The sequence below is a fragment of the Lepidochelys kempii genome, chromosome 11, assembly GCF_965140265.1.
Source record: "Lepidochelys kempii isolate rLepKem1 chromosome 11, rLepKem1.hap2, whole genome shotgun sequence".
Lineage (NCBI taxonomy): Eukaryota > Metazoa > Chordata > Testudines > Cheloniidae > Lepidochelys > Lepidochelys kempii.
In genome coordinates, this window is record NC_133266.1 from 61732997 (window position 1) to 61757392 (window position 24396).

The following is a 24396-nucleotide window of genomic DNA, read 5'->3' on the forward strand; positions in this document are numbered from 1 at the left end:
GGCACATGCAGTCATGCACAATTTGAGAGCTGTAGCAAAAGGAATACAAGAAATTTTCAAGCACTTGGGTTATATGTGTTTGTACAGGACTGGCCAAGAGGATAGGTTTCAAAGTTGACTATATTACAAAAGTCTTGTTTTCTCCCTTCTGGTTCTAATTTGAAAGACATGGTTTTTAACAGCACTTTCTTTAAATTTCTTAAATTGAAAGTAAAAATATTTTCCCTGGTTTTAGATATGTGCAATTTCGTGACTTTCCTTTCACCACGTGATTTAGCATGTTATACTCCTTATTTGCAAAATAAAACCTGTAGTGCTTTTGTATTATGCTGTCAGTTGACTCTGAGTAAATTATATGGTGACACAGTTATTACTTCTGCTGCTGTTGAAAAATCTAAAGTCAGCTCTGGAAGCATTATTGTGGGATTATTTATTATTTTTTAATGGTTCTCATGTTGCCATAAGCTCATGCGCTAGCATTCTCTCATTTGGGCCAGAAGGTGATGGGATTAAACCTAGTACAGTTCTACAGGTTAGCTGAGGTATTATGTGGAATTCCCTTCTGCCCATTTCTGATGATTATCGCCCTGAAACAAGAGATTCCATGCCACTTCTCAGATTGTAAACTCAGTGTTCTGGTCCACCTTCCCTCTGTCAATAAGAGGTTTTAATATGTAAGGCTGCGTTTGTACTATTTTTCAGCTCCTAATGATGACTGTTGTGATTGAGTGCCTTATGTCTTTGAGTTGAGAGTACAGCTTAAACAGAAGTACTGGGTTTGATGCAGAAATTACAGGGTGAGGTTCTAAGGTCTTTGTTATGCTGGAGATCAGGTGATCCAAAAGATCCTTTATGTCTTCAAATCTAGGAATACTTGTGAGTAAAAGGTGCAGTATGAGATCAAATTCTGATATTTCTATTTGTGTTACTATTGCCAACCCTATACAAAGGCAAGAGCGTCTTCAGCACCAGTATTACCATGTTGTTACAGGGTTTGCTTTACTAGTGAGTTGCTAGATCTCATACATTCCTGTTAATTAAGTTTGTGTGCTTGTGGATCTTATTGCCGTCAAGGCTGGATTTGCTAGGAAGTAGAAGTCATCGCTTGGAGACTGTGCGTCAGATTTGCATCACTTACCCTTTGTTTGAGATTGCTTTGTTGATTTATGAGATAATACAGAGTAGGGAATTCTCAGAGTTTATCAGAGAATTGTCCCTTGAAGAGTGGTTCCACTATGAAAATGACTGCAAAATATCTGCCTCCTCTGTGTACTCAGTCTTATTTACTTACTTTAATTACAAAAAATAGCTTTTATTCTTATTAGCTGTATTGGTTTTGCTATTCTACATTGGAGTGAGCTGACTTCTATTCAGATTAGGCAATTATTCTGTCACTATGTTAGATTCCACTTAAAGAATAGTTCGTGAACAAGATAAAACCCAGTTTGATCTACCAATTCCAAGCTTAGCTTGCAAGAAAAATCCATCTTTTTTTCCCTTGTTACTTATAAACTGAACAACTTGTCATATAAATCATCAAGACACTATAATATATATATATATAGACCTCAACAATACCAGTCTTACAAAATCATATTTCTGAGAGAAATGGAAAGTTATAACATAGTTTCTTCTTAGGCCGTAAGCTCTTATTATTGAGGAAATAGAATAACCAGTCCAGCTGCTATTGTTTTTAGATTTGGCATACAACCTTGCCACTCTGATTATCTGAAGACAACTTGGTAACAGTAAGAATATACACTGGACGAATGTGTTCCATTGGTGAAAAAAATTAACTTTAGTTTTTATCTGGTTAAGATCAAACAATGAATTGAATTCTCTTTGTGTGCTGACATCTGAAGATTTATATCTTCCAGCTATATTCCTGTTACAAGAGCTGGCAGAAGTGACCTCTCCAAGGAAGGTCTTTGTTATGGATTTTGCTCTGTTTACATTATTGCCATGAGGGTCACAGTGAAGTACAGTACATTAAAGCTAATACATCACAAGCTGACAGTGGTCTTATCTCTTTGGTACCTCTTCCCCTTCCCAATAAAGAAGAAAGCAAACACAAAGAAGATGAGGTTCTGGAACAGAAAGTTAAATGATAGTTTCCAAAGTGCTTTGGCGTTAATGCCAGGTCCCTGTGTGCAACATATTTTGTATCTGGTCAAATGGCTGCGTAACATTCTTTTCTGTGAGGTTGTTGCAAAAAACTGCTTTTACCACATACATATTCTCCCTGCTGTAGCACTATTGCAAAAGCAGATACTGAAGAGCCAAAGCTATTGGGTTTCTTCAAAGCCAGCCAGCTGATCATTGGCTGAGGAGGTGGCTCTGGATCAGAAAAAGTGAGAGTTTCAGGCCAGATCTGTACCTCTATGGAGCTCAGAAGCACCAGAAAAATTCAGCTTCAAGTACTTTCTTTCTTGCAGAGTTTCGGTGATTCTTCACAACCCTTTCCCTCCAGCCATTCCCACTCATTATCTGGCAAATAGCATTGGGGAAGCCAGAAGGCTTTTTCTGTTCCCAAGGAGCTTTTTGGGTATGCAAGCTCTACTCTGCAGCTTCTGCACTATCTCTTTAACTTGGAGAGCGCTGTGGGGCCCACATGAGTATGTTATGCCTCTGTCCGACTAATGAGGGTAGAGGAGATCTAGACTTGTGGGGCAAGATGGCCAAGTGAGTTGGGCACCAACAGAATCAGTTTTCCTCCTCTCTGATCCCCTTCCATTCTGACTTGGCAGGCACTGAGCAAATCTGAGTCACCAATGGACCATGTAAATTTGGGGAGGAAATGAGCCACTCAAGGAAGGGGAAGAAAATGAAGAATTAGGGCACAACCACAAGATGAAAGGGGAGGCACCTCACCAAATCCCTCAACAAGCCAAATAAGTTTGGGCAGGGGAGATTGCTGCTATATAATAGAGACCTAATGTACTGTAGAATACATGTGGCCTTGATTACTGTACAGTATGTTAGCATTTGAGTTCTGAAAGCAAATAATGATGGACTTCCCAGAGTATTAAACCAGAAAGTCATTGTAAGCGCGTAGGACTCTGTTCAATAAGGAAAGCACCTCAGATACAAAGTGCTTAGAGAAACAGCAGAGTGCCTTACGTTCTATATATAGAACAGAACCTCTCATTTCCACTGCCAACTGGAATGCTGAGATATTTCTGCTTGTTCTTGTTTTCCATTTCAAGCGGAGATTCAAATATCATACAACTATTGTTTCAAACCCATCAAAATATATTTTATTTCAAAATGTGACTCTCTCAATAGGGTGCAACACAGTTATCTTTTGAAGATGGAGAAATGGATCTCACTGGGCACACTGAACAGCTGACATCTCAGAAGGCCAAGTTCACTTTCAGGTATGAGTATTAAACCTTCTGTTTAATATTGATTCATGAATATGTTTCCCAGCATACAGGACAAGAAGACTATGTCATTTTTATTTTAAGTACATGTGCCCATCGTCATAGTGACTTCCTCCTTTTTTCCTTTCCACCCTGAAAATTCACTCCACTGTATCTTTTACCTTGGATGATGAATGTTAGTGACTTTGACCTGTATTGTATGTTCTGACTGATGATGGGTTATGGGGGAAGGAAGACATATGCTGCTCTTTTATATGTTTGTGTTTTGCTTTTTTAATCAATTTCACAAGCAGCTTAAAGACTAAGATAAGTGGAGTGTATGTGTCTAAACAAATAAGCACTCCTCTGATCCTTAATGTCCCACAAAAAGTAAATAATTTTCTTGGTTAAACTGTCATCTCTGTTTTTATTATTAAGGTTATTTCTTCAGTTGCTTTTTAGACTTTTATTATATTTGTAGATGCACTTTTATAACCGGTAAAATGCTATATCTAGATCATCCATTGTGCAGGATAGGCAAATTTGCATAGGCACCTTTTGTGAGACCTGTCCTTCTAGGACAATCAGATGAGTAACTCCTCTTTCCTTCAGTTATACTAGGCAGGAGATAGCTGGTGCTGAAGTCTAACACGGTTGTTGTGATCTAAGTTGTCTGTTAGTTTTTCTGACTGCTTGGAAAAGACTGCTGAAAGGGTGAACTTAGGCCAAGATTTGAGTGAAATAAAGATGATTTACAATTTGGGTTGGAAACCATGCAAGATTTGGTATGAAACTTGGGGAAAGTAGGTGGTGTTTCACTTTGAGTTTCTGGGTTTCTTCCAATCTGAAATTCTAAGCAAACTCAGAATGTGAACCAAAACAAAAAATAACCTTTGTGTAAACCCACTGAACCAAAGTCATCAAGTTTCAAGGTGGGTCAGATCATCCACTAATATAACTGATGGCAGGCTGAATTTCATTAAGGACTTAGCCTAGTGAGTTCAGAGCAAAATGATTCCAGGCTAGTGTTCACCTGTCCTTATGACAGGTTAAATCTTAATGAGAAGTTGAGAAGTTATTTGTATAAATCACAGTACTGTGAAGTCACTTTTTAGAATGTGAAATAATCTGGTGTCCATTAATATTCTTTGTTGTAGAAAACTAGTTATGACAGTACATTGCCTAACTGTGAACTAAAAGATGTACTTTGGAAAACTAAACATGACTGCTAAGATATCATAATCAAACTAACAACTCAATTTTGGTGAAGGCAAATAATCCTTTACTATAATTTTGCATTTTCTAGTCAGTTGTCAAAACTGTATGAACTAAAAGCCCTGAGCAGTATGTGTAAAACTCTATCCCCACATACATTTTTGCTTTCATTTTGTTCTTCTCTCTCTTGCTCATTCCACTCCGTGCCATCTCATTCATCTTTGCCTTCCTTCAGTCTGCACCTATGCTTGGAATCACCTACTATTTCTGTGTACTAAGCACCTTCCATTTTCTACTTTTAAATACCTCCTTAAAATCTACTTCTTTCATGTAAGCTTATTACACTGATTCACTCTGAAATTGTCTCCAACTTCTTGTGACTAAATTGTTGTCCTGTGTTTCACACTTTAGCAGAGTTGGATAATAAGCTATTAGAAGCAGTAAACTTGTTTTTCTCCACGTTTGTTTTGTACCATCTTCTGGTGCTCTAAATCTAAATAAAGATTTCCCCATCCCTATCCTCCTTACTGAGTAGATGTATATTCATGTAAATGACACAGGATGCCACAGGGATATTTAACCACTGTTTCACACTCTTTTTAGGACTCTTCTGGACATATGACAGCCTGTTTATGGAATACTTTTTCCTCCTTATTGAGTAGTCTTTGTTTTGAAATCTGTTTTCTAATCACAGTATTGCCAACTTCTCTGATTTTTACCATGTCTAGCAATTTCGGGGTATTGTTTAACCTGTCTCATGAAAACGTGATGAAAGGCTGCCAATTCACAAATTTTCTCTTATTCAGAATGGTCACCATCTTCTATGACTGACTGTCAATGGGGCTGAAGCTAGTAAGATAGCCACCAATCTCTCATGATTTCTGAGAGTCTGACTCATGATTTCTGAGCTCTTGAAATTTGCCTTACTGTAATCAGCATTGTCATGAAGATTTCTTATCTAATTTATCTGTCATGCTTAGATGGTCCCCATCACTCTAGTACCTGAGCCTATTGCAGGGTTTAAGGTGTTGTTCTTACAACTCCCATGTGAAGTAGGGAAGCACTATTATCCCCATTTTACAGGTGGGGAACTGAGACAGATCACACAGTAAGGACTTGCCCAGATCACACAGGGAGTCTGTTGCCTGGCAGGGAATTGAACCCAGGTCTCACAAGCGCCAGGCTACCAGGTCATCTTTCCTTTTAGGGAACATCACCAATTTCTTTTTCCCTATCAATACAGATGCTTCTCTGTCTTTGTCATTTCATGTTGTCTGGCTTTTTCCTCTTTCAAGGAACATTGGGGAAGGCCATGGTCTTTAACCCACCTGTCTGATTTGGTTTGTTTGTTTGTTTAGCCACCCACTTTGGGGCCCTGGTCATCACCTGGATGGTATGGCAATTTCCAGTTTCTTTTTAAATCCTTTCTGACATCAGTCTATTTGTAGAATGGTAACGTTGTTGTGAAGCGGTATCAAAGTTTTTTCCCAGCTTGCTATGCACCTGCCAGGTCTCCAAGCTGTATGCTTGCTGTTTTGCGTTCATCAGACATGTATTGAACCTAGTCAGCTTGGTTGCCAATGTTTTTTATAAAATTTAATGAAAGGCTGCTACAGCCTGTTTCACCTGCTGTAATTATTATGCATCGCCAAATCTGTGCATTCATTTGGTTCTTTAATGTCTCTTGATCCCATTGATTTGTAATTGGGATTAATCAAGCCCTGCTCACGATATATTCATGATTATTCTTGTCCTTATGCTTGTACCCAGTGTGTTTTTGATAATGTCACTTCTTCCCTGAGTCATATTGTTCTTATTTGACAACATGTTGTTTATCAAGATAACCAAGACCCTGCCTCTACTCAGGGTTCTTCATAATTGTCTGCATCTCCAGCTATCCATCACTTTTCTTTTTGTATTATTGAGGTGCTTCCCAAGTAAATTAGACTTACAAGGTGAGGTCTCTAGTTCATGGAGTCTTCTCCACTTCTCTTTCCCCCTAGTAACGGAGGCTATATTGTTTGTTTTCATTTAATCTCTGTATCCTGCACCCCATTCTGGCTGTGGTGTGAAGACTTTCACACATAGCAGGGTCTTATAGCATGCCCATAAACTGGTCAAACTCTGAATTAGTCTGACTTTGTCTGGAAGCTCATTTCACAGCCATTGAATGAGAATAGCTGATCTCCAGATCTTATATGATGCATCTTGAGTTTTGTAAACTCTCTGGCAGTTCATGGATGGAGAGATGCAATATGAGATGTAGTTGGGTCTTGATCCATTGAGGGCTTTGAACATTGAAATCAAAGCTTGAACAGGCAGGGGAAGCAGATTAGGAGCCAATGGAGGGGCCAGAACAAAGGGATGATCTGTTTGTAACAAACTCTTTCTGTGTTGCTTCTTCCTACAGTCACACATACAGTGAGCTACCATATCCAGTCTGGGACTGACGAATTCAAGGATCATGGTGGCCAGATTTGAAAGCGGGGAGTAGGAAAGGGATCCTAATCAGATAAAATGCTGCAGTAAATTAATCTTCTGGCAGAAAATACCTTGTTCGTGCATATCACAATTTTAAACTTGTTTAAATGCAAGAGATTTCATGTATTTAAAAACAATACTTTCCCCCTTCCCCAAAATATTAAAATGAGGAGTCTCAAACTCTTCTCCCCATAGTTTGGAAATATGTCCTGGGGTAATTTCCTGAGTTTTAGTGGATTTAAAGTAAATTCAAGACAAAGATTTAATTCTGAAAAAACAAAAGTGCCCTGCAATTTCTGTGGAATTCAGCCAGATGTGGGTTATAATCTATTAAAAACTCCGAGCAAAATTTCAGTTCTTAAATTTCAAGGGCTTTCCTTTGTTTTCATACATGCTTTACCTTAGTAAAGAAGGGGAAGACTACCTGAAAAAAATTAAGTCTTTGCTCTCTAAACAACTGACTTCTAAAGAACATAGTGAGAAGAGTACTGAAGATAAACTGTCCACCTCAAATTGACTGGCTGAATATATTAAAAATATTAGCAATATTTGTAATAATAACAGTTCTTGCAGAAATTAGCAAAATAGTTTTGTCTTTTATTAAGTTTCAAATTAGATCATTTTACTATGTTATTTCTGGAACAATTATTTTCCTGTATATGCAAGTATTATTTCTTTTTATGTTTTGCTGTCTTCTCTTTTTTTCTCTTTGTCTAAATGTATCTCATGTTTTTCTTGAGGACTTTCTAAATGTTCAAGACTCTAAATTGTTCCTGTCAGATGAGAATGATGTATATGGAAATAACATGTTCAAAATAGACCCCACAAACAGTTGCCAAAGCCACTAGAACCCAAACCTTGTTGAATGCTGTTCACCATATTCGCAAACGGCTTTTTTTTTTTTTCCAACTGTGGCAAAATTGTTTGTGCTTTTGAGTCATGCAAATGTAAAAATAAATAAATAAAAGTCTTTATGCATATGTTATGATTGAAATTTTATGACTTTGTAACTCAATCAGGTTAAAAGCTTCAGACAACTTGTTTTATACTCTTCATTGAGGTAGGAAAAACTATTCCATTTGAGGAAAAGCTGTTCGTTTACTGAAAGCTATGAACATTTATGTGGCATCTCATGGAAACAGAAATAGAAGGTGCTGAGCACGTTCAGGTGGTGCTAAGAACCATATAGGATGAGGCATTATCTGCCTAGACTGTCCAAGCACTTGCCCTGTAAAGGTGCTTTGATACCCTGTGGACCTTATCCTGTAGGGTTCTGAAACTTTTGAGAATTGAAAGTGTTCAGCACCTTGCAGGAGGAGAACCTGTATTCTATCACTAACACTTGCTAGTTTTTCTGTTTGTTTGGGTGGCAGTGGGATGTTTGGTTTTTTTTAACTTACACTATGAAAGGTAGAGTTTGTTACAATTCACTGTAGGTCTATTTTTTTGCAATTTTTGAAGGTGTCATTTTTATTTTGGATCTGCTACCAGGGAAAGAAGGGGGTGTTTTGTTTGTATACAAGGTGGGGAAAATAATGGTCAAAGGGGAAGGAACAAATTGCATTGTTCAGTAATAAATGCTCATATAAACATGTATAAAATAAAAGAAACACTTATTAAAATCAAATCCATATTTTTCTACTTAGAATGCAGATCACCATTTTATGGATTGTTATACAAGAACAATAATACATTTGTGCAGAAGAAATATGGTATTTTTCCTCACTACCATTCCTCTTTCCTGGCTGGATCTACTTGAGTGAAGCGGTTTACAGCTAACAGTAGGATCTCTGGACTCTACAGTAGTTCAGCAGGAATTTATCGCCAGCCCTGAAATTCCACCCGCTTGGCACACCATGTGGAAACAGAAGTGTTGCTTTTGCAGACCTCATTTAAAAAAGTTTTTCCACAGTAAAAATAACCCTGTTAACAAAAAATAAACCTAATCTATTTGAAAGTAGATATTTAGTTTATTAACATTGGATTACTTGGAATTCAGAGAATATTTCATACATGGATAATTCATTAAGTGTTTAATTACACTTGTTCCCTCTGGCCTTCCACTTCTTTTCAGCAGAGGCGAGGGTCACAGTTCCTTGACCCACTTGATTTAAACGCAGTGAATATATAAATAAAGCATATCTGTAGCACCTTCCTTCTCCTCCTCTGTTCACTTTCCTTATGTTCTTCTTTGTCTTGCTGTATCCTGACAGCCTGGAAAGCAGAGGTGGAGCATTGTTAAAACCTGGTGCCTTCAAGCTGTATGATATATTTCTGCATTTTTAGGTAGTTGATCTAATGTGAATTAAGCAAAAACAGGTTTTTAGTGGACAGATTCTTGATTTTGGTGCTCAGTATTTTGAGTGTCTCCTAGATAAATACATTTAAGTTACATAAATGAGGTGGGGAAGGTGAGGGTTCTTTTTAAAACTGATTTTGGAGGTTTCTTAAATTCTTTCACATTTAATCTATTTATTTTTCCTTTTTTTGGAGGCAATTAATTTGTAGGGTGGGGAGATTGGAGCACTTCTCTCCTCTTTTGTAGGGAGAGTCTGTGGTCCTCTCTCTGGCTGCAACTCCCACAACATCCTCTGAATGTTCAGCTGCCTTCTTCATCTCACGACAGTGTATTCTCCACTACCTTCTACTGTTGTTAAGATCTTTCCCTTTACCTTCCACAGCATTCATCCCATCTAGCATCGCCATCTACAGTCTCTCCTTTTGGGTCCTACGTCATTTTGGTTTGATTCTGACCATCCTTGCTTTTAAAAAAAAATCAATTTGTCTTCCGACTGAGTCTGTTGGAACCACTACTAGAAGCAGATGCTGACCATCCTGGGGGCAGTTTACTCTCTCACCCAGTGAGTCTCAGCTGGCAGCTTTTAAAAATTCCAGGATTGGTGTAGAAATTGAATTAGCATATGCAAATACATTAGTATAATATGTAAATAAAATATTGGGTCAGAACCATGTACATTCCCTATATGGATAAAATATTTATGCTTCCTCTGAAATTCCCATTAGTAATTGGGCACAGAGCTTTTTTTTTTTTGCCCGTGAAAAAGCACAATCCAGCACATGCCAAACAAACAGCACAGCCAGTGTTTGTGGGTGCTTTACCTTGTGGATGTTTTCCCTTATCGAATGCTTACAGCAGCTGATATGGCTGGATATGCTTGTGTAATGCAAACAAGGGATGAAAAGCACAGTTCCGTAAGTACATTTAACCTCCCTGTCTTTAGGAGTAAACATTTCCTTTGCTTCTCATTTGTCTATGGTCACTGTAGACCCCACCGGGTATGCTCAGGATTGCAGCTCTGCATTCCTACTTGTTCTGGAGCATTCCATTCCAGAGGCAGCAATTTCATAATCTGCATTTTTTCCTCTTACAAATTTTCATGGAATTTACAGTTATCAGCTCAAGAAATGCTGCCTCACCAAGTTCGGCCTGTGCTAAGGATTACTTGGCACACAGCCTGGACAAGGCTGTAACAGTACTCAAACTGAAGGAATAAGTAAATAGCATGGTGGGTATTTGACTTTTACCTTATTTATTTGGTTTGTTGCTGCTTGTTGGGTTACACGCAATCTCAGATACGGTTGAATGAGAGGTTTTCTACTGTCCTCAGTCTGGAGGGGAGCTTCTTCCAGCTGAGATTGGGGATACTTCCCCAGCATGTCCTGAGGCAAACAGTCCAATATGGGTCCAATCCATCATACTCCCCAGGAGAAATGGAATTCTATCACGGCACGGTTCCTCACATTAACTTTATGAAAGTCAAAAAGAACAGGCTTCATTAGTTGTCTCCGAACAAATCCCATACAGCATTCCAGATCAGTTCTCTGTGTTCTTCTGAAAAGTTTGTGTAGAATGCCTTAGCTTAAGAACGCATCAAATTAATTTTCCCATTTTAAATTTCACAAAACATTAATTCCTAATATAGTATTTTGGGGGGTGGGGGTGGGCGGACGGAAAGGTTCAGGTATCTGGCTACAAAGGCACTGAAGGTGCACAGCAACTTTGAAGATCAGGCTATGTACTTAGGCACCTAACATTAGGCCTTAACTTTGAAAATTTTGCCCTCGGTGTTTCAAATGAACTATTGGGCATGCATGCTACTACATTTTTTTTAAACAATACTCATCAGCACTTTTAACAATGTGCCTGGAAGCCCATCCTTGTGATAGACTGTAAAGGATCTGGCAGAGATCAATAAATATAGAGCAATGAAGAATTTAAATAGTAAATGATAATAGCACCTTTGGTCCATGGTATGTCAGACTGTGGTCTCAGCTACCACAATATGGTAGCATCAGGGAGATATTCTCTTTTTAATATAGACCACTGTAGTAGATTTAGCACAATAGACTTAGAGACACACAAGCACATTCTTAAATTATCCTAAATATGATTTTAATAGTCAGGGGCGAACCTTGGAAGGCTGGCAACTTTGATTCAAATAAACATCTAAAAAAGTGCTTGTTAAATTCTCATACGATGCAAAATAATCTGTCCTTTTTTATGTAGAAATTATTTTGAAAGTCTGATAAGGACTGTAATAGGCCTAACTGGTGCTATGGAACCTAGAAAGAACCTTCCATGCATCATTTGTGTAGGGACTAAATGCTTCAAAGTTCCCATCTGTAGCTGGAAGGCAGACTCCGTGTCTTGCTGTTCTGACTTACTGGGCCAGACCTGCTCTTTCAATTACAAATATATTAAAATGCTCAAGATATGTAGGATGGGTTTAAAACATGGTTAAGGCAAAACAATCAAACATCACAAACATTTTGTGAGGGTGTGTTCCCCGTGGCTCCACTGAGATGGAAGTGCTTGCTTACCTGTTTTCCGAGCCTTCACCCTTCTGTATACACTGGGTGGCACAGAGTCTATAAAGAGCCTCTCCTGTAGGTCCCACTCCTGGGTTCTTGTTTTGTGGGAAAACTTTTTCTCTCTGAATTTTTAAACTTCAGCTGTCAAGAATTTATAAGGCCTGTGAGCACATTGTCAGCAGAGCTTGTAATTGCTGTGAGCCCCACAGTCTACTATATGTAACTGTGCCTGTGGAATTCATTAATTTCTGAGGCCTGAAATTTGGGGCTTATTCATGTGATCATAAGCTCCAAAAGCTATTTCAGCAAAATTTCTAACTATTGCTTTCTACCTTCCCTCAGGTTATTCACCAGTGATATGACATAATCTGCAGGGGCAGAGATATACCTATTTCATCTTTTTTTTCCCTCCTCAGTATCAGCTTGTGTACTGCTTGTTGACAAAACTGTGATCCCTTTTCAATCAAGGGCCTGAATGTGAAGGCTGTAAGCACCCGTCTTTAAAGTACCCAAAGATCCCTTCTATCCAATGTGGGCTGACTGGACGTGTGGAAGAGTAAACTGTTGTAATTCATATACTCTAAGGCAGTGGTTTTCAAATCTTTTTTCTGGGGACCCTGTTGAAGAAAATTGTTGATCCCACAACCCAGCAGAGCTGGAGATGAGGGGTTTGTGGTATGGGAGGGGCTCAGGGCTGGGGCAGAGTGTTGGGGTGAAGGCTGCAGGGTGGGACTGGAATGAGGGGTTCAGGGTGTTGGAGGGGGCTCTGGGCTGTGGGAGGGGGTCAGGGCTCTGGGGTGGGGGTGCAGGCTCTGGGTGGGGCCAGGGATGAGGGGTTTGGTGTGCAGGAAGGGGTTCCAGGTTTGGGGGGTGGGGCTCAGGGCTGGGACAGGGGATTGGAGTGTGGGATTGGGGTGCAGACTTACGTCTGGTGGCTCCCAGACAGCGGCACAACGGGGTGCAGAGCCAGGCTTCCTGCCTCTCCTGGCAAAATGGCCCGCGCTGTGCCCCGGAAACGGCCAGCAACAGGGCCGGCTCCTAGGCAGAGAAGTGTAAGCGGTTTCGCGTGACACTCGCCCGCAGGCACCGCCCCCCCTCCCCCCTCCCACAGCTCCCACTGGCCGGTGCTTAGGGCAGGGGCAGTGCACGGAGCCCCGTGGCCCCTCTGTCTAGAAGTCTGATCCATTGCTGGCCGCTTCCAGGGTGCAGCACAGTATCAGAACGGGTAGGCACTAGCCTGCATTAGCTGGGTAGCACTGCCCATGGGACTTCTAATGTCCCGGTCGGCGGTGCTGACCAGAGCAAGGCGACCCAGTGCCTTACATGCCTAGTTTAAAAAACACTGCTCTAAGGGACAGACTAAAGTGACAGCTAGCTACTCCAGACTGTGCGTACAGGATGCACACTTATATAGGGAAGATGTTGGAAGTTTAACTACAAATTTCTTGAGTGTCTGCTCTTCAGGATTTTTAAACCTATAAAGAACTATTTTCTGTTCTTGCACTGTAGCATTTTCATAGGTTGAATGAAAAGTAGAATTTGGTACTAATAGTCTATTAATGTTGTTCTAAAGGGTAATATCTTCTCCTCTTTAACTTTCTCTTAACGAAACTGTGTATCTGGGAGTAAAAATTGATTTAGATAAGGACTAGTGATCATTTTTTGGATTAAAATAGGTTTAAAGTATTTTTTCCTAGTGCATATATGAAATGTGCTCTTCCTGGTTTAGGCCTCAATATTGCAAATACTCAGCACATGGGTAACTGTTAAGCACATGCTTAAGTGTTTGCAGAATGGTGACATTAATATATTAATTGTCCATCTCCTGTTTTAAAAACCTTGTATTTCTGTTAATTTGTTTTTATGTTCGACTTAAAAATAAACTTGTATGTTTTCATTGGCCTTGAGCCTAAGTTTTTAACGGTAAATATATTAATTTAAGGTGACAGAGAACCTATTTATCATGATTACCCTCACAGCGTTCCTCTATAATACATAGAAGGAACGGGAAGACAACTCCTAGCCCACAGAACTTAAACAAAATAGGAGTTACTTGGAGAAAGCTGTAATTCTTGCTAATTTTCCCTCTACAAATCAAACACCAAAGTCACTTCTTGTGGTTGTCTTTTTTGGGTCTGTAGGAGTCAGCAGCTTAATTTCTTGGTATTCTTTGGTTCTGAACAAGTCTAGAATATCAGAAAAAGTAGTCGTCTTGTATTCTGGTGATTCCACTTCTATGTGAAAGCAGGAATTGGAGGAAAGTCTGAATGGAACTGAAAAAAATTAACCAAACTTTTTCACACGCAAGATTTTTATCTGAGTTTTTGACAATAGTTCTGATCAGACCTTAATTTTTCTGAACAATTTAATCAGTTAAATTCAGTCTATTAATTACCTAGAAATCTACATGAATTTATACTAATACTTTACCAGTCCACCCCTCCCCCTCTAAATCTTGAAGGTGAGGTAAAGAAAAAGAGAGAAAATATGTAGCAAAATAAAGCAGACATTTTGAAAGTGTATTGCTTGTGACTGCTATAGGAATAAAATTTCGCATAAGATAAAAGTAGTTCATAGAAGACATTTATTTTTGGGACTGATTGTTTTAAGTGCTCTCCATTCTATTTTTAGAGAGTATACATTTTTTAAAACAGAAATATTTTAGCAGTAGCTATATTGAAAAACAAAGTTGCAAAAGATTGTTACAAGGCTACATTAATTAGCTTTTCATTTCCGCATTATCTTTAGCAAACCAGCCTAATTTCTAAATCAAGTTGCTTCCAAGTCATCATTATGCAATTGAATAAAGAATCTTAACCAGGAAATTTACTTCATTAAGGGAAAAGAAATGCCTAAATCTGTCAACACTCACTTGCAATCATTGTCCTCTTCCTGGTCAAAGAGGGTGGATGACTAACTCTTGGCAATATGTGAAGTGGCCCCCTTGTTTTAGCTTCACACTTTCTCTAAACAGTGGATTAACATCCATTGGTTTATGTAACTTCTTGTAGTGTGATTAAATTTGGATCTGCTTACGGTTGAAGAAACATCCAGCAGACTTTTGTTAGATGGCGAGCCTTCCCTTCTGCTCTTTTCAACACTGTTTCTGGAGGTTCCAACACCCTAAATGACATAAGGAAATGGAAATCAGACTGGCAAACAGAGTGGGATTTTTTTTCTACCTGATTATTTTTCTTGAGATTTTTACGTCAATCCAGATGCCTTCTTTTTTCAGATTAGCAACTGCTGATGTATAGTTTACATTTTAATGCCTACAGAGAAGCCATGTGTTTCAAGATATTCTGTAAGCAGGTTTCATGTGACCCTCATTGAGCCAGCAAGCAGCAAAAAAATATTAGCATCATCTCCAGCAGCTAGCAGGGAGGTACTATATTCCACATCTGAACCATCATAGAGGATCTCAAAAATTTTCAGGAAGGAAATATTTCCCATTTAAGTGGGCCAAATTGTGTCTTCAGAGGTGCTCATTGTGCCTTTCTAACTCAGTAGGGTTGCATGCATCTAATTGGTGGCACAGTGTATGGACCACTTTGTTGTAATTATATGTTGACTGTTTTTCATATTGGTTTGATATCCTTAAAATATGGCGTGCATAGGGAAATTGATTGAAATAGCTATTGCAGTCAAAGCTATTCCGCACTAGTTCCCTGTGTGGATATCCTGTTCTGAAATAAGTCACTTTATTTTGAAACAACAATTATTCTGCAATAAAACAACTTTTATTCCAGAATAGAGTGTTCACACGGGGAGGCATAGCTCATTCTACAATAGCTGCTCCAGTCAGTTTCCCCATGTAGACAAGCTCTTGGGTAAATCTAATGTAATGTCTTCCTTTCTCATTCAAAACATATAAATTCTCATCCAAAGATATGTCAGCCATTTCCAGTTGCAACATCTCTTATGTACATTATTGAGTTCTCCACTTAAATTCCTTTGACTGCCTTTCTTGTCTGTCTTAATGTGCTTTTTATAGATATTCCTCATGTATTCCTTAGTACAGGTTCATGTGTGTTTTTGCTCCCTCTTTCTTAGTGATATGACAAGAACAGTGGAGATTTCTGGGGAAGGTGGCCCTCTGGGGATACATGTAGTACCCTTCTTTTCATCTCTGAGTGGAAGGTAAGATGTTCTCCATATTTTAGAGAAGCATGTTAATGAAAAAGGCATCGATGTGTTTATCTTAAAATATCTCTACTGTGAAAACATGAGGGGGAACTAAAACTGTTTTTTTAACAGCGGATAACCAAACTCAGTATACCGTATCCCTTCACTGACATCTATGTTGTTGTGTGTGTATATTCAGAGAACAAAACCCATTTCTGTTATATCTTCATAATGTTTGTACTTTCAAGGCTCTCTGAATTTTTTTCTGAATGAAAACATGGTAACATGGTCTTTAGTTAAGATTATTGTACTTCTTGAAAGGTGTTTTTTTTTGTCCAGATGGATTTTTCTCCCCTACCCCTTATTGCCAAATAGCAGAGTAGACATAGAAAAGTCAAAATGACTTGCTTGCTTAATTTTTTTTTCAAGTCACCTTTCAAATTAGGTTCTTTAGCATTTATAAAATGTGCACTATACCGTGGACTTTTCTTTTGCATGGTAAGATTATTTTAATTGTAAATTATTTAACATAGTTTATTGAGATCACAAAAGACTACCATAGTGGAAATTTCATATTGATGTACTGTAGTCGAGTATATGTCAGCATTTTCGTTATAACTCCCTATTTTCCAAGTTATGTAACTCGGATGTAAAAATTTTCTCATAGACTGAAATTTAACAGATGAGGTCTCTGCCAAAGAACTAATTTGTAGTGCTGGCAGTATAAGAGCCCTGTGACAGGGATGGAAAATTGCTAGTGTCATAAATGGCATCACTTTATAGTAAAATGGCTGCTTCTAGTATAAGGCCAATTATAATTACAAACTTTAAAAAAGGTCACAGTCTAATCATGAAGAGAAATGTTTCTTAACTTACCAATTTTCAGACTGTTGAAGTGAGGAGGAAAAGTGTTTTGTGTTTTTTTCTTTTTTCTTTTTCTTTTCAGGTAGTATATTGTTTGCAAATGTTTTCTCAGCGGGATCTGAGACTTCAGATGGACTCAGATTAAACTGGGGTATTTTAGTTGCCAGATCAAAAAGCAGGTTGACCATCTGCTACTGCTTGAAAAAATGCCATCACCTTATTTCAGGAGCAAGGGTTGGCAGTCAGGAGTTCTGAGTTCCATCATTGGCTCTGTCTCAGACTTCCTGTTTTACCTTGGGCAAGCCACTCTGTTCCCCCATCTCTAAAATATAGGCAATACTTCCTTATGTTATAGGGGCATCTTGAGTCTTAATGTGCTAATTCTTCTTAAGTACTTTGAGACCCTGAGGTGGAAGGCACCATAAAATTGCAAAATGTTATCAGTAATTTAATATTGCTGCAATACATGTGATGCTGGATTCTAACGGCTTTGGGTTCATTTTTAAAAGAATTCACTGAATAACCAGCAGAGCTCTTTGGCCTACTTTCTGTGCATGTTAATATTCTTGTTTACAAATGCTGTGGAGCATGGCTTACAGCAAGCTATTTTTTGACAGACAGGCTGAGTGTTTACCCAGTTGTCTCGAGAAATTCTAATGACACTTGGCAGAATTATACTGGTGTCTTTATAAAATATCAGAATGTTTTAACCACTTGTTCCTGTTATTTAATCAAACAGAGACTAGTGCATACATTTTATAATTCATCAAAACACAAGAAAGAACAGAAGAAGCGTTTTCCGTTTCTGTTGATGACAGGGCAGGTTTTATCAAGTATATTGGCCATCCACCATGACTGGTATTTTTGTTGTAAGTTTGTAGAAAACTGGTATTTTCTAATAAGAATAGTATTAATATTACACTAATACAGGTATCCATCTTGAGTGAATAACGTTTAGGCATTTTCACTGTAATCCTGTTCTGTTTTTTTTCAGAAACAGTTTAAGCAAAATGCTTGGTGCTTAGGCTTTAGTATACAAGTGAACAACAATAACTAGTAGAAATAATTTCTTTCATTTTCTTTGCACTTTAGACTTACCATAAAAGAAAGGAAATTAAATTTAAAAATCACATTAACGTAATGTTAAAGTTGAGACTGCATACAATAAAAGTAATGATAGGTTTCAGAGTAGCAGCCGTGTTAGTCTGTATTTGCAAAAAGAAAAGGAGTACTTGTGGCACCTTAGAGACTAACAAATTTATTTGAGCATAAGCTTTCGTGAGCTATATTTAATAAAAGTAATGAGGTTAGGTTGTCACACCATATTTAACTCAACCCACGTGTCCAGATAATGCAGCACATATGGGGAATATCAGGCCAGTCGGTGATCATATAGTTCGATGCGGCTGCAGAGTCTGGGCACAGTGGGATTAGTTAAGATCACAGCAACAGACTTAATTTTCAATTTCTTTAATTTCATTATTTTTACTAGATTGAATCTTAATGTAATTATTTGAAATTAAGTTGTAACATTTAACTCCTTGGCTGCAGCTAATTGGCTGTTTCTATTGGTATTCATGGAAATTGTCAATTTTTGCCTGTTCCCAAATAAAAAGCTTTCTTTATCACAATACAATGTTATAAGGGGATCTTCTACATGACAAATTTATTACAATGCAAAATTCCAATCTAGTAATGCTCATTAATGGAAAATGCACCCTTTAAAAAAAATAGGTTTATAGATAAACAAAACTCACATCTTTTTGCCGAACTGTGAAGTTGAAAATTACATATTGGTGCTTTACTGAGTGAAACCAAACTTGATTGTCGAAAGGAAGCGAAAGTTGTTCCATGGGATTGTGGGATCCATTTAGTGATCTCCAGTGCACAAGTCTACTAAGGCTGCGTATATACTACAGAGCAATAGGGCTTGGACCCTGGGTCTGGCTTGACTCGGGTTTGGACCCACCACCCCTGTGGGGTCCTATGACCTGAGTCCAGGCCCTGGATTAGCACAGTTTTGTGTGTAGGTGGAGGACAAAGGTAGGCTTGAGCCTGGTTCGAACCCTGATCTTACATTGCAGTGAAGACATATCCTAAATGTCATCTATGTTTTATGCTTATATGGCAGGTGTAGGTTAATGCATAAAAACAGGATTATAAGGGGTTTGTGTATACACAAAGTCTTCAGTTATATGGAATGTTTGACTAGTCTTGGTGACACCCCAGGTTTTTAATCCAGTCTCTTGCAACTACAGTTTTCTATCTGAAATCCTTCCTATTTGCTGATTTAATGCTTAGCATGCTATGAGAAGGACATCAGCTTCTCTAAGGCAGAAGTCTGACTCTTCTTTATATAATTTACTTTGCACTTCTACAACACTTTCTGTTTGAGCTTCTGAAAGCACTTTACAGATATTAATGTAGTAAACCTCACAATACCCCTGTGAGGTAGGAAATTAATATTGATCTCATTTGTCAGGGAAATGAGGAAACTGTGGGTCAGTGGGGATTTAATTAACTCAAGAAACGATATATAGGAAGTCCACAGGAATATAACCCAGATCCTGACTAGGGCTTTTCAAAATTTCAAAAATGCACACTGCCCCTCCACCTGGATCACTGTGGTTTGCAGAGGTTCAAGGAACCCTAGGCCGCAATAGAAGCAAGATTAGCCTAATTTCTTGGTTTCTTTGGACTTGACTACAAAGAGATTGTTCCTTGCGCACGTCATCCTTTCCTCAGCAGAAATGGGCTTCCAATTTCTTGTAGCAATGCCTCTGTATTTTGATTTAGTATAAATAGAACCACTGTTTTGCACTTAACTTTAACCTTTTCCTTGTAATTGATTCCATCTTATTTGTTAACATGTACCAATCCTGCATAAATTCTATCCTAACATTTTGTCTGAAAGGATGGGGCTGGTTTCCCCCTCCCTTTCTCCAACCCCTGATTAATATGGTTAGCACTTTCTGAAGTGTTAGGAAGGGTTACCAACAGTGTCAGCAGACTAAAATTATACTGGCTGGTTTCATACTCTTTTTGGAGTCCTTGTTCATTAATGGAAAATAGATTTTGGAAATCTCTCCTTTAGACTAATGACTTAATATGGTGTGATTAGTAGACAATAAGAAGAACTTTGTTCCTTCCTCAGTAGAGACCAATATCTATTTGTAATTATTATAAATGTCTTGTGTGCAAATCTAATACAGAATAATCATCAGCTTTATTGCTTTTCAGGATTCTAGGACTCTTTATCCGTGGTATTGAGGAGAACAGCAGATCTAGGCGTGATGGTCTTCTCCATGAAAATGAGTGTATTGTGAAAATTAACAATGTGGACCTCGTAGATAAAACTTTTGCACAGTGAGTGCTACTTAATTACTTAATTGATTCTGTTAACCACCAGAATTTTATATAATGTTGTACTTATTGAGGTGATTAATGTAGCATGTTGCGAGTAAAATACCATAAAATATGTATATAACTAAAGAATCATAATTCTCTTTCTGAAACTTCCAAATGCAGTAATATAGTTCCCACCATAGACACAAATCATAGAAATTATAATATTGGAAAAACCTTCACCTGCCAGTGAAGTAGAACTTCCTACAATATATTCTAAATTGTTTTGTCCACTCCAGTTTTAAAGAATTCCAACAATGGAACACTACTTCCTATGAGATACTATTCAGTGTTAGGAAATTTTTCCTTGCATCAGTGCTATTGTATTTCATTACTCCTTATTGCATGCCTTTGGAACATCCTAAATAAATCCTCTCCCTCCTTTGCGTTTACACTTCATAAAGTTATTGGCTTTACATTATTACCTACTAGTAATTGTTTAGCCAAACAATACTGTGCAGATTTAGTTTGCCTAACTTTTAAAAATAAGTCAGTCCCTTTACTCCCACTTACTTTTTTTCTCATCTTTATTTCCTTCCAATTTTTTGAGATATTTCTAGTATTAAGGTATCCAAAACTGAACATATAGTAGTTTTGGTGGTGCCCACAACTTCTGAGTGTGATGTTTCTGTAAATAGTTAAGAAGAAAGAGAGAATCTCTTGTGCTACAACTTTTCAGGTGTCTAAAAATGGTTAACAATTAATGTTTTCTAACACAAAGTGTAAAGCAGTTGAACTAAGTTGCAAGGCTAACTTTGGGTTAAAAGCATAAGGTAATAGATTTTGTAGTTTTGACTTAAAATCTGTTGAAGTTATTATTCGTCCCTAATTGGCTTATGTAACAGAGAATACTTTGGCTAATCTGTGCATTCAAGAAGACTTTGTTGCTGGAATGAATAGTCACAAATACTTGCTTAAAAATTAAACAGTAATTTACTTTTATTTTTAATCCCTATATTAAAAGACATGAGTGATATTCATCAGACAGTAAAATCTATTGAGGGCTCAGGGGAGTTGATGCTTAACATTTTAAACCAGAAGCCAAATGCTCAGTGTTTATGCTCAATGCAAAATTTCAGTGTTACATATGAATATGTGCAGATCTACAGTACAGTAACTCTGCACTTAACGTTGTAGTTATGTTTCTGAAAAATGCTTCTTTAAGCAAAACGATGTTAAGTGAATCCAATTTCCCCATAAGTATTAATGTAAATAGGGGGGGTTAGGTTCCAGGGAATTATTTTTTTTTGTGAGTCAAAAGACTATACACACACACGCGCACACAGTTTTAAACAATTTAATACTGTACACAGCAATGAAGATTGTGAAGTTTGGTTGAGGTGGTGAAGTCAGAGGGTGGGATATTTCCCAGGGAATGCCTTACTGCTAAATGATGAACTAGCACTCAGCTGAGCCCTCAGGGGTTAACATGTTGTTAATGTAGCCTCACACTCTACAAGACAGCATGAATGGAGGGAGGGGAGACAGCAAAACAGAGAGAGACAGAGACACATACTGTGGAGAGAGATGCACATTGCCCCTTCAAGTACACTGACCGCACTCCAAGTACATTGCCTTTTTAAGTAGATCAGTAAGCTGGGACAGCAGCTGCTGCCAGCAAGCTCCATCCTGAGCCCTGTTGTGTCCTCCCCCAGCTCTAGAGAAATGGGGTAAAGTAGCGTGGGGGGGACGGGGACACCCTGACATTAACATTCCTCTTCCCCCTCCCCCCCACTCCTTGCACAGCAAGCAGGAGGCTCATGGGAGCAGCTCCAAGGCAGAGGGCAGGAGCTGCACATGGCAGTGGGGGGAGGGACAGCTGAACTGCTGGCAATTGATAGCCTGCTGGGCTGCTGCCGCACAGGGAGCTGATAGGGCGGCTGCCAGTCCACCCTGGTTCCAAGGCCCCACCAGCTAGCTTCAACGGGCTGCTCTTCCTGCAAGCAGTGGACAAAGCAGGCAGCTGCCAAACAACGTTATAAGGGAGCATTGCGTAACTTTAAACGAGCATGTTTCCTAATTGATCAGCAGTGTAACAATGAAAAAACTTTAAGTGGTACGACTTTAAGTGAGGAGTTACTGTAGTTTGATGAAAATAGTGCTGATCTTATGCTTTAGTGGTTAAGGTGTTTGGGGGGGGGTCCCCCTTTTTCCCTGGTTGTACTTCGAACATGTTCAAAATATCTGAAGATAAACCTATTCCATGGTAAAAAGGTTCATTTTCATTTTGGTGATTGTTTAGGTTCTGACACTTATCAATCTTTTCTCCCCTGCAGTGGAAAATAGTTTCCACATCATAACAGAGATCACTAGGGAGTTCTCTCGCTCCCACCTGCCAAATGTTCACAGATGACGCTAGGAAAACCTGGTCACTTCAGCTTCACATCAGCAAAGTGTATGCTTAAGAAAAATCCTTATTCAACATGTTTAAGCACATGCTTAGCTAGAAATATGTACTCACGTGCTACTGTAGTTAGTGGGATTTGGCATGTGCTTAATTTTAAGGACCTTCTTAAGCACTTTGCTGAATGGCTATGGACTGCTAAATCAAGGCATTGTCCCATAAAACTGAAATGCCGAAAAAGGTTTTAATGCTACATTTGAATGCCTTCTGCATTTCTAATCCATGCCAGAAAAGTGAAATTTTGAGAAACATGAAATTTAGGCAAGAAAAACAATAGATTTAAATGTGATGTGTAAGTTTAAACATAAAACCCCATCAACCTATATTGTTTGTATTTTCATATGGATATTTTTAGCCTACTGCATAGGTAGATATGTTTGGTGTGGTATTAAACAGGTAAGAATGCAAGTATACAGATGTGTAGCAGTATGAATGTAAATGTGGTCCAGCATTGTTGTACACAGGTAAACATATTGGGATTTGGTGCAGTATTGTTATACGCTAGTAATAAGTCAATAAGTAATTGATGTAAAGCTTTTATATATAAATAACGTAGGTATTTGTTGCAGATTAGTTTTTGCAAAATCAATCCCTTTTACTTATTTAGTTATCAATTATACCACAAAATAATTTGATCCCTTGTCAAATGAATTTTAAGTTATGGGGTTGTAACATAAAGGCCAATGGTTTCACCTAGCAGCTAGTGTTTTGTTAAGAAAATAAAATACATCTTTCTCAAGTGATTATCAAATTATTTTTTGAAATTTTGAATGACTGTGTAGAAGTTTGTAGTCCCCTTCCTGTCTCCTCTGGAACATACTGTAGATTTTGAATGCCTCTGGGCCTGTAGCAATGTGGAGAATTTCACCCTCTGATTTCTCTGCAATACTGCTTGCTTTCTGGAATACTTGGAAGCACTGCAGTAACTGCCAGTTCTCTGTCAGTTTCCCTTTTAAACTGAGAGATTCAGGAGAGTTCACTTGCTCAGTTTTTGCCAACGATTTAATTTTCTTCTGACACTGTGTAACCTACAAGAGTAAGATAATAGTCTTTACTTCCTGGCCCCATCACCTGAAATGAATCGGGGGTACAAATTTTGATGCCTCTGTCAAATGACAGGGGTTTATAGCCACGTGTTCCAATGGCTACTGATACAGAAAGAGTAATCAGTTTGACTGTATTAGTGGTAAGGTCATGGTTCCTCCTGCTGATTGCAAAGGGTCCTTTAATAGTTAGCAAGACTGTAGTGATTACATGTTTTTTCAGTTTGTCTGTTTTAGATGGAAGTTTTTGAATACTGCTCTGAAAGGTTGCTTTTCCTCAGCTGGAACACTAGAAGGCAATTTGTTGTTGTTTCATGTTCATAATGCTTTTATACATCTCTACTGTGAGTTTCCTTTTTCATTTAGTGTTAATAAATTCAGTTATATTCTGCTGTGTTTTGGAGATTGGAGCACTTCTTTTGGTTGAGTCTTTGTCTTTTATTTCTTTAAGTGTACATTTGGGGGCTCAAAGAGTTTGACTTTCACTGCCCGTTACATTTTTCTTTTATTAAAAAAATTGTCCTGGCAGTTATTTCCCCCTCAGGTACTGCTTTTAGGTTTCCTACAGATTTACTGGTGTTCTCACTGTTATTTTTAGTTTGTGAGAGATCTCCTATTTCTATCTCTCTGATATGTTTAAAATATGCATCTCCTAAAAATGAGC

General features: G+C 38.3%; 1 protein-coding gene across 11 annotated transcripts in view; it reads left to right on the forward strand.

Annotated features, from left to right (window-relative positions):
* Positions 1 to 24396, forward strand: part of PARD3B (par-3 family cell polarity regulator beta) — a 602621-nt gene that overhangs the window by 275300 nt on the left and 302925 nt on the right. For all 11 annotated transcript variants that reach the window (XM_073306519.1, XM_073306526.1, XM_073306522.1 and 8 more), the window contains 3 exons: positions 3286 to 3377; positions 15945 to 16031; positions 20121 to 20246. In XM_073306519.1, coding sequence (XP_073162620.1) covers positions 3286 to 3377; positions 15945 to 16031; positions 20121 to 20246 — 305 coding nt within the window. The remainder of the gene's footprint in view (positions 1 to 3285; positions 3378 to 15944; positions 16032 to 20120; positions 20247 to 24396) is intronic.